Source organism: Miniopterus schreibersii (genome assembly GCF_964146895.1).
Source record: "Miniopterus schreibersii genome assembly, chromosome: 7".
Lineage (NCBI taxonomy): Eukaryota > Metazoa > Chordata > Mammalia > Chiroptera > Miniopteridae > Miniopterus > Miniopterus schreibersii.
In genome coordinates, this window is record NC_138108.1 from 79,879,903 (window position 1) to 79,895,626 (window position 15,724).

Consider the following 15,724-nt stretch of genomic DNA (forward strand, 5'->3'; position numbering starts at 1 on the left):
GCCCACGAATTTGCTTTTCTAACAAGGCCCCAGGTAATGCTGATGCTGGTGGAAAGGGAGCAGCACACTTTGAGAACCACTATGCAATATTTTCAAAGACTGGGGCCAAATGTGGTTCATTTCTATCTCCAGAACTTGGTTCCACACTTAGCTCGGGATAGTAGCTCAAAAAAGTCTTATTGAGCATCCAGGGCATGTCTGGCTGAATGAAAAAAGGAAAATAATTTACCTGAATGGCAAGCTCTCTTCCCTCTCGGTTAATCTTCAAGTGGTGCATCCTTCTATTGGCAAAGTTCTCTACTTCAATGGTGAACACATGGGTTTCCTCCTTACTCAGCTGATAGTGAACTTGTAAGCTTCCTTGAAAAGTAAATGTTAAAAATTAGAATTAAAAATAAGACCCATAAAGTGTAAAAGCATGATTAAATTGTATTTTAATTGATCATTGTTATTCAATTAAATTGAAAATTTAAATTAAATCAAAGGAATCCATGTTTTAATTCTTTTATCATTTAAATTTTAAAAGATATGTTATTATTGTAGTATTTGGGCCCATAAAGAAATCTCTTAGTATAGCTGCAAAATTAAAGTGTGTGTGTGTGTCTAGGGAGGGATGTTATCAGAAACCAAAATATCAGTTTATAAAATAAAACAACCAGTCTATTTTGTAATTGGATTGTGAAAACTTTAATACGATAAAACATTGTTCCACTCTTTCTTTAATTCCTACCATATCCTATAACTCCTTATCTTTCTAATTGTCTTCATGAAATTTCAGAAAATATAATGTGAAGTAACCTAAGGCAGAAGAAAATATAATTTTGGGTTATAAGGCCATTACCTAACAGCCAGATAAGAGGAGAAGCTTCCTACAGTCAATCCTGGCTTTCCTGTTTGTTCTCTCCTTTTGAGAGAACAAACCATCAGAAATGTCCATCAGAAATGTCCAAATATTAATATTTTGGTTATTTTATCATTTAAGTAATTAATAATAGCTCTCTATCATTAGCATATTTGGTACTAATAGGAGTTGGGCAAGGGGGGGCGGTTGTGCAGATGTGTAGACATTTGGCAAAGGGACCCTGGCTGCCTATCCTAAAGAAAACTTAAGGACCTATCTTGTGCGCTAGTTGTGGTTGGGTGGCATGCTCCTCAGGCTTCTTTTAATTTTAAGAATATGGGTGTTTTAATATTTAATTCAATCAAATAAACTTAATTAGCATATGATAATTATATATGAGACATAATTATAAGTATCACATTCCTTGAGGGAATTTGGAGTCTTTTATGATCCCACACTTTGGCTCATGAGTACACACATTCATATTCTGTATTTATTTGTCCATTTTAGAAATCACTTCCATTTTATACATATCTTTCTAATACCTGCCTCACAACCATTCATTTTAGATGTCAGTAATCTCAACAGGGACCCTGTTAAAGAATTCTGAAGCTTCCTTAACATCTCAATTTATGTCAAAAACACCTCAGTCAAGCAAATAAATACATAAATCAAATATTAACAGGCATAAAGGGAGATATTGACAGTAACACAATAATTGTAAGGTGTTTTAAAACCCCACTCACATCAATGAATAGATCATCCAGGCAGAATAGCAACAAGGAAACAGTGGCCTTAGCAACACATTAGAACTGATGGACTTAACACATATCTACAGAATATTATACCCTAAATCAGCAGAATGTACATTCTTTTCAAGTGTATCTGCAACATTTTCCAGAATATACCACATGGTAGGCCAGAAAACAAGTGCCAATAATTTTAAGAATATTGAAATCATATCATACATCTTCTTCATTATTGATGGTAAAAAAACACCCCATAAATCAATTATAATAATAAAATTGAAAAACACCACAAACACAAGGAAGCCAAACAACATATTATTAAACATCAATGGGTTAATAAAGTAATCAAGCAGAAACAAAAAATATTTTAAGACAAATGAAAATGGAAAAACAGTGATCCAAAATCTTTGGGACACAACAAAAGCAGTTAAAAGAAGGAAATTCATGGTGCTATAGGCCTACATCAAGAAACAAGAAAAATCTCAAATAAATAATCTAACCTTTACACATAAAGTAACTAGAAAATGAAGAACTGACAAAGTCCAAAGTGAGTAGAAGGAAGGAAATAAAGATCAGGGCATAAATAAATAAAATAGGGATAAAAAATCAATAGAAAAGATAAAAAACCTAAGAGCTAGTTTGTTGAAAAGATAAACAAATGGATAAAACTTTAGCCAGTCTTATAAGGAAATAAAAGAGAGAGAGGGCCCAAATAAAATCAGAAATGAATGAGAAGTAATAACTAACAACACAGAAATACAAAGTATTGTAAAAGAATATTATGCACAAGTATACATCAACAAATTGGACAAGAAAAAATGAATAATATCCTAAAAACATGTAATCTTCTAAGACTGAATCAGTAAGAAACAGAAAACCTGATCCAACCTATTACTATAAAAAGAAAAATGAATCAGTAATCAAAAAAATCAAAAACATTCAACAAACTAAAGTCTAGGACCAGACAGCTTCACAGGTGAATTCAACAAAACATTCAAAAAACAGTTAATTGCTAGCCTCCTCAAATTATTAAAAAAAAAACAAATAAGAGATGCAAATTAAAACCACAATGAGGTAGCACTTCACACCTGTCAGAAAGGCTCCATCAGCAAATCAACAAACGACATGTGCTGGCGAGGGTGTGGGGAAAAGGGCACCCTAGTACACTGCTGGTGGGAATGCAGACTGGTGCAGCCTGTATGGAGTTTCCTCCAAAGATTAAAAACTGACTTGCTATTTGACCCAGTGATCCCACTTCTAGGAATATATCCTAAAGAACCCGAAACACCAATTATAAAGAACTTATGCACCCCTATGTTTATAGCAGCCCAATTTACAATAGCTAAGATCTGGAAGGAAACAGCCCAAGTGCCCATCAATAGATGAGTGGATAAAAAAGTCGTGGCATGTTTATACCATGGAATATTATGCAGCTGTAAAAAAGAAAGACTTTTATCCTTTGGCACAGTATGGAGGGAACTAGAAAGTATTATGCTAAGTGAAATAAGCCAATCAGAGAAAGACAAATATCACATGATCTCACTTATATGTGGAATATAATAAACAAAATAAACTCATGAACAAAATGGATCCAGAGACATAGAAGCATGGAACAGACTGAGGGATCTCAGAGGGAAGGTGGGAAGGGTGAGACTGGCTGGGGAGAGATTAATCAAAGAACTTATATGTTTCTAAGCATAACCCATGGACACAGACACGTGGGGTGGATGTGGGGTGGAGGGGATCAATAGGGATAAAAAGGGGGCATCTGTAATATTTTCAACAATAAAGATAAATAAATTTAAAAATAAAAAAGAAGCATAACGGACATAACAAAGTAAAAAAGACAAAAAAACAAAAACAAATAAGAAAGGCTTTCAAACTCATTCTATGATTCCAATGTTACCCTGATACCAAACCAGACAAAGATCCTACTAAATTAGAATATTATATGCCAATATTTCTAATAGAGATAGAAGCAAAAATTCTGAACAAAATATTAGCAACACAAATAGAGCAATACATTAAAGAGGCTGCAACATAGTCAAGTGTGATTTATTCTAGGAATTACAGATGCTTCAATATCCATAAATTAATCAATGTGATATACCATACAAACAACATAAAGGGGAAAAATCATGACCATCTTAAAAGATTCAGAAAAGCATTTGCCAAAATTCAACATTCTTTTTTATTATAAAATACTCAACAAAGTGGATATAGAAGGGACATAGGAAAGCCCATATATGACAAGCCCACAACTAACATAATACTCAATGGCAAAAAGCTGAAAGCTTTTTCTCTAAGATCAGGAATAAGATAAGCATGTGTACTCTCATTACCCTTATTCAACATAATATTGGAAGTCAGAGCCGAGACAATCAGACAAGAAAAAGAAATAAAATGATTTAAATAGGAAATAAAGGGAATAAAAGTCTCACTATTTGCCGATGAAATGAAACTATATATTGAAAACCCTAAACATCCCAATAACAATTATTAGAACTAATAACTGAATAAAATAAAGTTACAGGATACTAAATTAACATTCAGATTTCTATTGTTTTCTATACAAAAATAATGAGTTATCAGTAAGAAAAAATAAGAAAACAACCCCATTTACAATTGAATAAAAAACAGTAAAATACCTAGAAATAAATCAAAGAAACTAAAGACTTGTGCTCTGCAACTATAAGATAGTAATGAAAGAAAGTTAACAAGACACAAATGAATGAAAAGCTATACTGTGCTCATGTACTCAAAGAATTCACATTGTTAAATTGTCCATGCTACTCAAAGCAACCTACCAATTCAACACAATACCTATTAAAATACCAATGACATTTTCCACTAAAGACCCAGGATAGCCAAAGAAATCTTGGGAAAAAAGAACAAAGTTGGATGTATCAGGCTCCCTGATTTCAAACTACATTACAAAACTATAAAAATCAAATTAGTATAGTATGGGCACAAAAACAGACATATAGATCAGTGGAGCTGAATAGACACCCCAGAAATAAGCCTAAGATTATATGGTTAACTAATCTACGACAAAGAAGGCAATAATAGACAAGACAGTCTCTTCAATAAATGAGGTTATGAAAACTAGACAGATATATGTAAAAAAGTGAAACTAGACCATTTTCTTATACCATATACAAAAATAAACTCAAAACAAATGAAAGACTTAAATGCAGTAGCTGAAACTATACAACTCCTAGAAGAAAACCAAGGCAGTAAACTCCTGACATCCTTCTTAGCAATATTTACTTTTTAATATGTCTCCTTGGGCAAAGGCAACAAAAGCAAAAACAAGTGGAACTACAACAAACTAAAAAAAACCTTTTGCACAGTGAAGAAAACCGTCAATAAAATGTAAAGGCCACTTACGGACTGGGAATAGAACATTTGCAAATTATATATCTGGTAAGAAGTTACGTTACAAAATATATAAAGGACTCATACAACTCAATGTCAAAAAACAAACAATCCATTTAAAAAATAAGCAGAGGACCTGAATAGACATTTCTCCAAACAAGATACAGAGACGGCCAACAGACGCATGAAAAAATATTCAGCATTACTAATTATAAGGGACATGCAAATCAGAACCATGGGATATTTCACACCTGATAGAATGGCTATTATCACAAAGAAAAAAATAACAAATGTTGTCACTGATGTGGAGAAAAGGGAACCCTACTGCACTGTTGGGGGATTGCAAATCAGTGCAGCCACTATGGGAAAGAGTGTGGTGTTTCCTCAAAAAAATTAAAAATAGAGTTACCATACATCCCAGCAATTCCACTTCTGGGTATTTATCCTAAGAAAACAAAAATAATAATTTGAAAAAATATATGCACCCCTGTGTTCACTGAAGTGTTATTTACAGAAGCCAAGATATGAAATCAACCTAGATATCCATTGTAGATGAACAGATAAAAATGTGGTTTATACAAAGGATGGAATATGACTCAGCCCTAAAATAGAATGGATTCTTGCCATTTGCAATAGCAGGGATGACCTGGAGAGTATTATGTTAAGTGAAATGAGTTGGACAGAGAAAGGCAAAGAATGTATGATTTCACTTATATGTGAAATCTAAAAACAAAACAAATGAAAAAATCAAAATTAAACAGAGACAAACTCATAGAACAAATTGATGGTTGCCAGAGAGGAAGGGGCAGGAGTGGATCAGGAAGGAGGAAAAGCATAAAGAAGTACAAGCTTCCAGGTACAAAGTCAGTCGTTGGGATGTAACATTCAGCACAGAAAATAGTCAATGACATCATAAGAACTATGGTGACAGATGGTTATTAGACTCATTGCAGTGATCACTTTGTAAAGTACAAAAATGTTGAATCACTATGTTGTACACCTGAAGCTGATATAATAATTTGTCAACTATAATTAAAAATAAATTAATTAAAATATAAAACATCCCAACCAGTTATTTTACAGACCAACAAATATTTATCTCATTTTCTTAGATGTTTTATGCAATAATGCCTCCTAGAATTCCCCAATGTGATATCCTGAAACATTTCCCTAACCCATTCTCATATAACTCATAGGAATGAAAAACCCAACGCATAACTTTGAAAAATAAGTTTGCGCCCTGGCTGTTTTTGCTCAGTGGTCAAAGCTTTGGCTGTGCACTGAAGGGTTGTCAATTCCTGGTGAAGAGCATGTAACGGGTTGCAGGTTTGATCCCTGGCTCTGGTCAGGGCTCAAGTGGGAGGCAACCAATTGATGTGTCTCTCTCACATCTAAGTTTCTCTCTCTCTCTCCTCCCCTCCCTCCTTCTTTGCAACTCTCTCTAAAAATCAGTGGAAAAATATTTTTGGGCGAAGATTAACAACAAAAACATTAAGTTTGACACCACTAAAATTTCAGTCTGCTATGAAGCACTGGGCTGAGATATAGTGTGGGCTCCGGGACAGAGGCTAATTAGCCACCCTTCCCAGGCATCTTCTTCATCTGCTTAGTCAGTGAAGTAAGGGGCAATTCTCTCCTTCCAGGGCGTCCTCTGGTGATGCCATCAAGTTCTTGGAGGACGCTGTCCTGTCTGCTGGCCTCAGGGTCTCCTGCCTCCCCCTGCTGTCAGGCCTTGCTCTGCCCCCGCTATAAGCTTTCTCTGCATGCTTCAATTTTCCCCTAGAGTTTCCTGTCCCCATCTTTCCTTATGTGTTTAACAAAATGGTAAATATCGCAAGTTTATAGTCCCATAGACAATTGACTGAGAGAAGGCACTGTCTATGAATCTAATAAACCAAAATATAGGCAATTCTGACCAGGAGTTCACTACAGTTTATCCAAGGCACTATCATGCCTCCTCTCCTATGTGGCCTCAATTCTTTTTTTATGTTAGTATATATTAGAGAGAGCATATCTCTTTGTGTGTGTACAGATAGACTGAGGTAAAATGTTCACAATGTGGAGATTAGAAATGAAATTGATTTGAGCCCCACTTAGGGCTTTTCCAAACATTATTCTAGAATAAACATAGATGTAATGGAATGACCTTTTGTCACCAGCAAATACTCTGTAAAAATGTTAACAGATCTGATTAAGATTGGAGCACTCTAGTGGTATCAGGCTTAACGTTTTTTAGGTCTTCAGGCAAAATCTATGCATGTTTTACTTTTTAGAATTAGATCATAGGTAATTTCAATGTCACTTTTTTAAGTGGGAAGGGAATTTATTATTATTATAAAAAATATTTAAACCAATGATGAATCTATTTTAAATCAAACATGGGGGAGTCATATTCTGCTAAACTTTTTATGGACAAAGTTACAGTCTGGTGGCTGACATCATGCTTGAGTTTCTGCTATGACTCCACTTCATCAGAATATATTTGTTTTCATTTCCTGTGTTTTACAAGTTAATAAACATAGGTGCAGGGAGATAAATAATTTTTCAGTATTCATAGTGAGTGGTGGACTCATTTAGAAACTAAATCTAGCTGTCTCCAAGAAACATGGATTTCCCATGGACCACAATGACCCCACGTGATCAGCTCAGCCTACAATGCTCTTCCACTCTAAACTTTCTAATCAAACTTCCTTCTGCCCACTCTCCAAAGTTCATTGTAAGGTCACCTCTTCCAGGAAGCCTTTCCTGGCTTCTCCAAGGTGCCCTCTTCTGCTCCTATAGACACTGTGCTCGCCCCTATCCAAGCATGTACTGGGTCATATTGTCTATTTACTTGCCTGTCCCTCACACAATCTGTTAACTCCTTGGGAATCTGTACATACCTCATTTATCTGTAGATTTCCAGTGCCTGGTCCATCATAAATATTCGGTAAAATTGAAAGGGAGGAAATAAGGAAGGAAAGGAGAAGGAGAGAAAAGGAGGGAGGCATGGAAGGGAGGGAGGGAGGGAGGGAGGGAGGGAGGAAGGAAGGAAGGAAGGAAGGAAGGAAGGAAGGAAGGAAGGAAGGAAGGAAGGAAGGAGAAAAGAAGGGAGGGAGGAAGAAAGGGAGACCCAAAAATATTCAGTGGAACTTAGAAAAAATTTAATTCTAAAAAAATAACTTCTTTGAAATAGTATTAATAAAGGTGATCCTTATTCTCTTTTATTAATTTTTGTTTTCTTGATTTGAGAGAGAGAGGAAGGGAGAGAGAGAGAGAGAAACACTTGATGTGTTTTCCACTTATTTAGGCATCATTGGTTGATACTTGTATGTGCCCTGACCTGGGATCAAACTGCAACCTTGGCGTATCTGGACGATGCTCTAAGGAACCGAACTACCCAGCCAGGTGCTACTTATTCTCAGTATGTCCTGAGACCAAGGACTTATTCATAGATATTGTTTCACCCTGGAGTTTATTGACCTGGACTTGGAGCAACACCTGTTTGGAAAATCCCAAGTGACATGCCAAACACCTGGATAAGTCCTGGAGGCCCCACCTGGAATTGAGTGGTGTCTACACTGGTTTGCCCTCCTTCCTACCTGCATCTAAGGCCATGATGTCTCAGGGAATTTATTCAGGTTTTCAATCCTTCACACTACCTTGAACCTTCTGCTTCTTGCTAATGTTTAGGGTTCCATCTCTTTTCCGTGCATCTGGATTTTCCGTATATACCTACCCCAATGGTTCTCAAGCTGTTTTCAATTTAGAGCACTTTATTCAAATAAAATATACAGTGATGGCTATTACAGAAAACAGAAAAACGTGGAGCTGCTCGAGTTGAAGTAGGAGCGAGGAACTCTAGGCTGCCAGTGCCATTGTCCCCTGTGCTCTCTCCACCTCACAAGCTCAGCTGTCCAACAGAATTTGTTGCTCTCCCAGCAGCAGAGCATAAATTCTTGCCCCTTCAAAGGGACAACTCAGACTATTCAAATTTGGTCACATGGGCAACTAGACAATTTCTTGGATATATGGCCATGGCCCATAGAGCAGTTCCTCTCTGCAGTCCTGACCCTTGGGCATCCATACTCCAAATGTCTGGAGGTGAAAAATGATAGGCTTATTATTGGATTTGTCTAGGCTTCCAGTTGACCAGTGCTAGAATCTGTATACATCTATGTAGATCTAACTGGCTTCAGGATAAAGAAAAGTCATGCTTTCTTGAGAGAAGTCAGAACTATTTTTACCTATCTTTTTTTTAATGACAGGAATTTATCTCCTTAAGTTCTGGGGGCCAGACATTCAAAATGTTCTCTGGAAGGCTCCAGGCTAGTATCCTTTCCTGCCTCTTCATAGCTTCTGGTCTGAAATCCTTGGCATAGTTGGCTTGTGGATGCACATTTCCAATGTCCTCCTTTGTCCTCATATGGCCTTTTCCCTGTGTGTCTCTGTTGGACCTATTTTCAAAGATGCTCTAATACTAAATAAAGAATAGCCATGTACCTCTTAGCAATAGATTTTACTGTTTACATCTTGCTTGTCAATCACCTTCTCATGAGAATGGGAAAATTATTGAAAAGAATCTCAGGATTGAAAAGGTCAGTTATTACCTAGTGTCTTAAGGTGGTTCGTATGGTAAAAATTTGTGCATCTCAGTTGTTCAAGAACATCATTTTGTTTTGTTCTGTTTTACTTGGGCCCACTTTCTTAACATTTCTGCTTTAATCTGTCTTGTGCACTACCATTAGTGTATTTTTACACGTATTTGGCCATATGACTCTGGTACTTAAAAAATTCCGAGGCTTTCTAATTCTACATGCTACATTCCAGCCTCTTAGATTGACACACAAGGCTGTCTTCTTACCTTTTGAACTTTATCACACCCATATTGTTCATATATTAATTACACCTGAACACTCAGCATACCCTCAAATGATGTTCTTTATTGCCTCTGTGCCTGTTTGATTTTTTCCCCCCTCAGCTGGAAACAACCCTCTGCCTCCTTATCTGCCTGGCAAGCTGCTCCATTTGGTGCTGTAGTAATATCTTTAAGGAGTTATAACCTAGTTGAAGGAGACAAAGTAACGGCCATACTTGTCTGCTAATATATGCTTACCAGGTATTAGGCACTTAAATTGGTACAAGACATATTTTTATAAAGTCTTTAGATTAGGTAATGAAATTTCAGAGAGGTAAAAAGCTCCCCAATAATAATAATAATAATAGTGATAATATTCATAATGAAATAGGATTTAAAGCCAGGAACACAGAAATTTAAAGTATGTGCTCCTTCCACTATACCATGCTGCCTCCAAAGAGAGGTGTGGTCAGGTACATGACTGAGTAGGTGCCAAGCAAAGGGACTGTGGGTGATTTGATAGATAATGAGAAGATACATTGTGGGTTTGAAATGAGCGGATACCAGGGCCGAGGCACTAAGAGAGTGTGTTCAGAGACAAGCTTTATTGAAGGAAGGGAGGATAGCTGGGCAAAACAAGAACAAAAAGTGCTGTGCTTCTGCAGCCATGGAGCAAGAAGCAAAAGGATGGGCTGGCTTTCACCAGGCTCAAAGCAACGCCGGGGCCTGCAGTCCCGGCAAGATATTAGCAGATTTACACCCACCAACCTCCTCATTTTGAAAGACGGAAAAAACTAAGACCCTGCAAAGCAAGTGGGATTTGGGAGAGAGTGGACTGTCACATAGAGAAGGTTTGTACTAAAATGACAAAGAATCTGCACATTTTCTTGTAAAAAAGGATCCCCTAAAGGGCCTTAAATGCCTGTGTGACTGGGCTGATCTACACATAGGGAGACAATTTTGAAAAATTGGCCTGGGGCCCTGGCAGGGAGGCTCACTTGGTTGGAGAGTCATCCTGTACACCAAAAGGTTGCGGGTTCAATTGCCAGGAAGGATACATACCTAGGTTGAGGGTTTGATCCCTGGTCAGAACTTGCATGGGGAGGCAACTTATGGATGTTTCTCTTTCATATAGATCTAGGGGAAGACATAAAGCACCACCTGGTCTCACAACATCAAATGGAAAACGGATGCTGGTGTTGGGCCATCATTGCAAGCAGGAGCCCATTACAAAGTGAATCCTGCATTTCTGCACCTCTTTCTAGCTCAACCATACAGACTCATCCAGTTCATCACCATCTCTCACCTGGACCATTGCAATGTATCTAAAACTTACCTCCCCTCCCAGGTCTTACCTTGTTTCCCCCTACATCTATCCATTATTTACGGGGCAGTCAAAATAAGCTTTTTAAGTGTAAACTCAATGCCACTGTCTAAAATGTATTAAAATGACTCGGCTTCCCAATGCACTGAGAATTAAAATCCAATTTTTTGCCATGGCTTATAAAACCCTATATGATCTCCTCCTGTACCTCTTGGCATAATTTCTTTCCACATCTGCCCTTACTCACTAAGCCCCAACCACCATTGACCTCTTTTATGTTCCCCTATTGTGCTGCGGTCATTCCTGCCTCAGGGTCTTCACACCTGCTTTTCTCGGCTCTTCACCTGGAATGCACCTCTTAGAGAATTTTGCTAGAAGGCCTCTCTTCATTCATGGATCAGGTGCGATCCACACAGTGATGCCTCCGGTACCATGCACCGCTCCCTGGGTACCTCCATCTAACAATATTTTCCTAACTACTATTCATTATTGATTAGTGCATGGTGGAACCAATAACGGAATTCAGTATTTGTTATTATTAACAAATACAGCCCCTCCATAATTCCAAGTACAAGCATCCCGCTCTCTGACTACAGGCTCCTCCCTTTCTGGATCCCTTCTTCGAATGCCCAGGCTTCCACAACCCTTAGCGTAGGATTAATCTCACTGATATGCAGTGCTCCTCAACGCCTGCATCCCCTCTGCTCTCCTGCCCCGCCCATCACTATGCCCATCTCTCATATACAGTGTTACTTAAGTCGCTCCTCTCTTACTTCATTAAGTGAAGACATGTGCTTGGCAGGACCATAACTACTAAAAGCCAACCTACACTTACCATACTTTTGTACAGTTTAGGTGGGAGAAAAAAATGCAAACCACGTGGACTGCTCATAAGCAACTTTAAATTTATCACCACCAAGTCCTAGAGGGCCTTTCTTGTATCCTCCCAATCTCAGGGTATTTCCTAAATATTTCCTAAGTACATTCACTTACAGGCTCAGACAGCTATTTAATGTCTTCTCTCTTTTTTCAGATCTCTACCTCTTTTTTTTCCCTCACGCTCAGTCAATGACTTTGCCTACTGCTTCTCTAACAATATGAGCAACCAGAAGAGAACTTCTATAAATTCCTTCACTAGCTTATCAATTTCTGAACCCATATGTTTTACAGTCCTATTACCTTAGAAGAACGGCCCATGCTCTTATCTAATATTAGTTTATTCATTCATTGCCATCCTCTCCACCTATCTGAAAACAACATCCCCCTTCCTTTGCATTTTAAAAAAAGTCATCTTCTCTACTGCATTATTCATATCCACATGTTTCCTATGTTACAGGAACAGTAAAGGAAACCTCTCTAGCTCCCCCAACCATAGACGCCACCACATTGACCTGCCTTCTTCTGGCCTACAATACAACTCCTGAAGCATTACCAAGTACATCTGCTATGGTCCTTATTTCCAAATAAGGTCACATTCTAAGGTGGTTGTAAATTAGGGTTGTAAATTATCTAAACACAAACCAATCTCCAAATGTATATCTCCAAGCTGGTCTTTACCCCTCAGCTCCACACTCCTCTCTTCAGTTACCTTCTTGACATCTCTACTTGGATGCCTACTAACCTAAAACTTAAAATGCCCCAGACGGAACTCATGATCTTCTGTGCAGATGTGCGTTCCTTCCATGACTTTTCCCATCTCAAGCATTAGTGATCCTGTTCTCCCAGGTCTCAGCCTAAAAGCTTGGAATAGTCCTCGATGTCTCTTTCTCTCATACCCTTTGTACAGGAAAATAGGACATACTTTTATGTCCTCCACAAAATACATCTGGAATCTCACTGCTTCTTTCAATCCCCACCAATGTCATTTTCACTACCTTTATCCAGTCAACCTATATTTCAATAACCTCTGAACAACTCTTTTTCTGTTTATTTCTTACCGACTATTTTCACCAGAGCATCTAGAACAGTCTCATTAAAGTGTAAATCGGGTCAGTCACTCCTCTGCTCCAAGCCCTCAATAGCTCCTCATCTTCCCCAGAGTAAATGCGGTATCTCTGTTGTGATTACAAAGTTCTAAGTCATCCACTGTCCTTCCCCCTCCTCATCTACGACACCCCCCTTATTTCTGGGGACCAGCCACTGCTCTCCTTACCAGACAAAAGCACACAGCGATAATATCTGTCTTGGGCAGGACTTTGCATTTTCTGTTTTCTGCCTGGAACTGTCATCAGTAGATATGCATAAGGCTCCTCCCCCCTCAACTTCCTCAAGTCTTTGCTTAAATATCACCTGTTTAAGGCGTTCTTCTCTGGTGATCATGTTACAAACTGCAAGATTCCCACTCCAGGCATCATATCCCTGATTCCTTTACCCCTGCTCTTTCTTTCAAGATAGAGCTTATTATCTTGCAGCATTTCACTAATTGCTGCATTTACTATTTATTGCCCATCTGCCATTACTAAAATGCAAATTTTATAGGAGCAGGTATTTAATAAAATGGATGGGCTTAGAACAGAGTATGACTCCCCATACTTAGGGAAAATATTGCTTCATCTGTACAAATCCCCACAAACCCAGGCTGGGTCAGTAAGACCACCTTAGTGTAGGTCTCAGTCAGCCATCATTGGAAAGGTCCAGTCTTTCAAAAAAAAAGTTTTGATTGTACTTACCACCAATCTGCTCAGTTCTTAATTTGTACATTTTTAAACTTGCTTAGTGATTTTCATCCCCATTTAATTTTTTTTTTTTTTTAATATATCTTTATTGATTTCAGAGAGAGGAAGGGAGAGGGAGAGAGAGAGATAGAAACATCAATGATGAGAGAGTCATTGATCAGCTGCAGCCCGTAACTTGGGCATGTGCCCTGACCAGGCATCGAACCCTGATCACCTGGATCCTAGGTCGTGGCTCAACTGCTGAGCCACGCCTGGCCGGGCATCGCCATTTAATTTCAAGCTACATTATCAGAGAACTTTGCCCATGTTTTTTATGGGGTGACTTTACTGTCAAGAAAAATGTCTGGCATGTATTGGGGGCTCAATAAATATTTAATGAATATTTTTGATAGAATGAATAAGTAGCAGGTAGTTTCAGCAATATATGAAGTATATTTTATCTCACCTCTGCTTAAATATACATAATGCCAACAATTAACAGTTGATAATAATTTTAATAACTATCATTGTTATGGCTACAAATGTTAGCATTGTCAGGGTTATAATCAGTGCTATTAAAATAGTATTGGTTGCCCATTTCGTTCTAGAGATTATCTTAAATACAGTATTTTTCTTATATTTCATCTTTGGACCTGCAAAAATACGTTATGGTCCTTATTATGTTACACTAATTCTGCATAAGGAGAAAGCCCAGGTCGTCTGGCCTGGTTGGACATTGCGTATCAGTCATGAACACAGAACTTCCCCTCCCTGTGAGCCATGTTTCCCAAAGGGCACAGCCATGTTTGTGTCCCTTCCTCGGCACCTGCCACATGAAGACACAGTGTTTCGTAAAAGTCCTGGGCAGGAAGGTGTGCGTCTGAGTGATGATTCCACTGAGTGAGTCATAGAGAAAGCACTAAAACCCACTTTGTGGTCATTCTGAAGCCAGACTCACTTGTCCGGAGCTCGTCCTCAATTCATTGCATGCACATTTAAATGCTAAATTTAATGAGATGTCTTCAAATTAAAAAAAAAGAAAAGAAAATCTTATATTGTTAAGCTTCTTGGAAGAGAGAGTTTATACTGAAAAGAATTTCAAGCTCCATGGAAGATAAAGTCAATTTTCATGGCAAAGTTAAGCATTCAGGTTGTTCTCCCCAGTTTCTATCTTGGGCAAGGTGAGAAGAGATTAGTATGAAAAAGAATTGGCCACCCTAAAGAAAACATTCTCAGCTCCTCAGAATTTCTCATGAGTCAGTAGCTGCAATGTGCTGAGCACTCCCAGATACACTCAGCTCTGATGGTTTTCTGGGGCTCGATTCATTTCTTATTCAAAAACAACCTTGAAAACTCTCAGAGGAAGCAATAAACAGGTACCAAATCCTCTGGCCTGTTTGGTGATGGGTTCTGGTTTACTTCATTCAGTCCTATTTTAAGCACCTTAATAAGCAAAGATTACCTTCTATTTCAGTGCTTCCGTTTACGTTTGCAGAAAATATTCTACAACCTGTTTTACCTTTAACTCAAAAGCCATTTGCATAGAAAATAGTCCCATTACTGGTAATAAATGCAGACTTAATGCCCCTTTTCCATGACATCCTGTCCAGACCCATTCCTCTGCTGTCTGTATCATGGAAGAGCAGATATTTTTCAACAAAAGAAAAATGCATTAAATTATAAAACTAGGGGTTTCTTTGATTTTGATATTTTAGTTGCTATGTATGAATGAAACTAAGCAGAGTCCTCTGCTTCAGGCTGGTGTCCTGAATTCAGTCTTTACAATGTGTGTGTATACAAAGCACAGCCCACAGAACCCCATGGGGGTAGCAGGTGATGCTCTCTCTATGTGCCTAGAGAATCCTTCGAGCTTCTAAAGATCTGCTCTGCTTTCTTCCGAGACCCAATTAGAGTTCACTTCCATTTAGAAACTCTCTCCTT

At 38.1% G+C, this 15,724-nt stretch overlaps 1 protein-coding gene across 2 annotated transcripts in view; it reads right to left on the minus strand.

Annotated features, from left to right (window-relative positions):
* Positions 1–15,724, minus strand: part of CNTNAP5 (contactin associated protein family member 5) — a gene marked incomplete at its 5' end in the record, with an annotated part of 726,412 nt that overhangs the window by 58,007 nt on the left and 652,681 nt on the right. For both annotated transcript variants that reach the window (XM_081142435.1, XM_081142434.1), the window contains one exon: positions 230–360. In XM_081142435.1, coding sequence (XP_080998561.1) covers positions 230–360 — 131 coding nt within the window. The remainder of the gene's footprint in view (positions 1–229; positions 361–15,724) is intronic.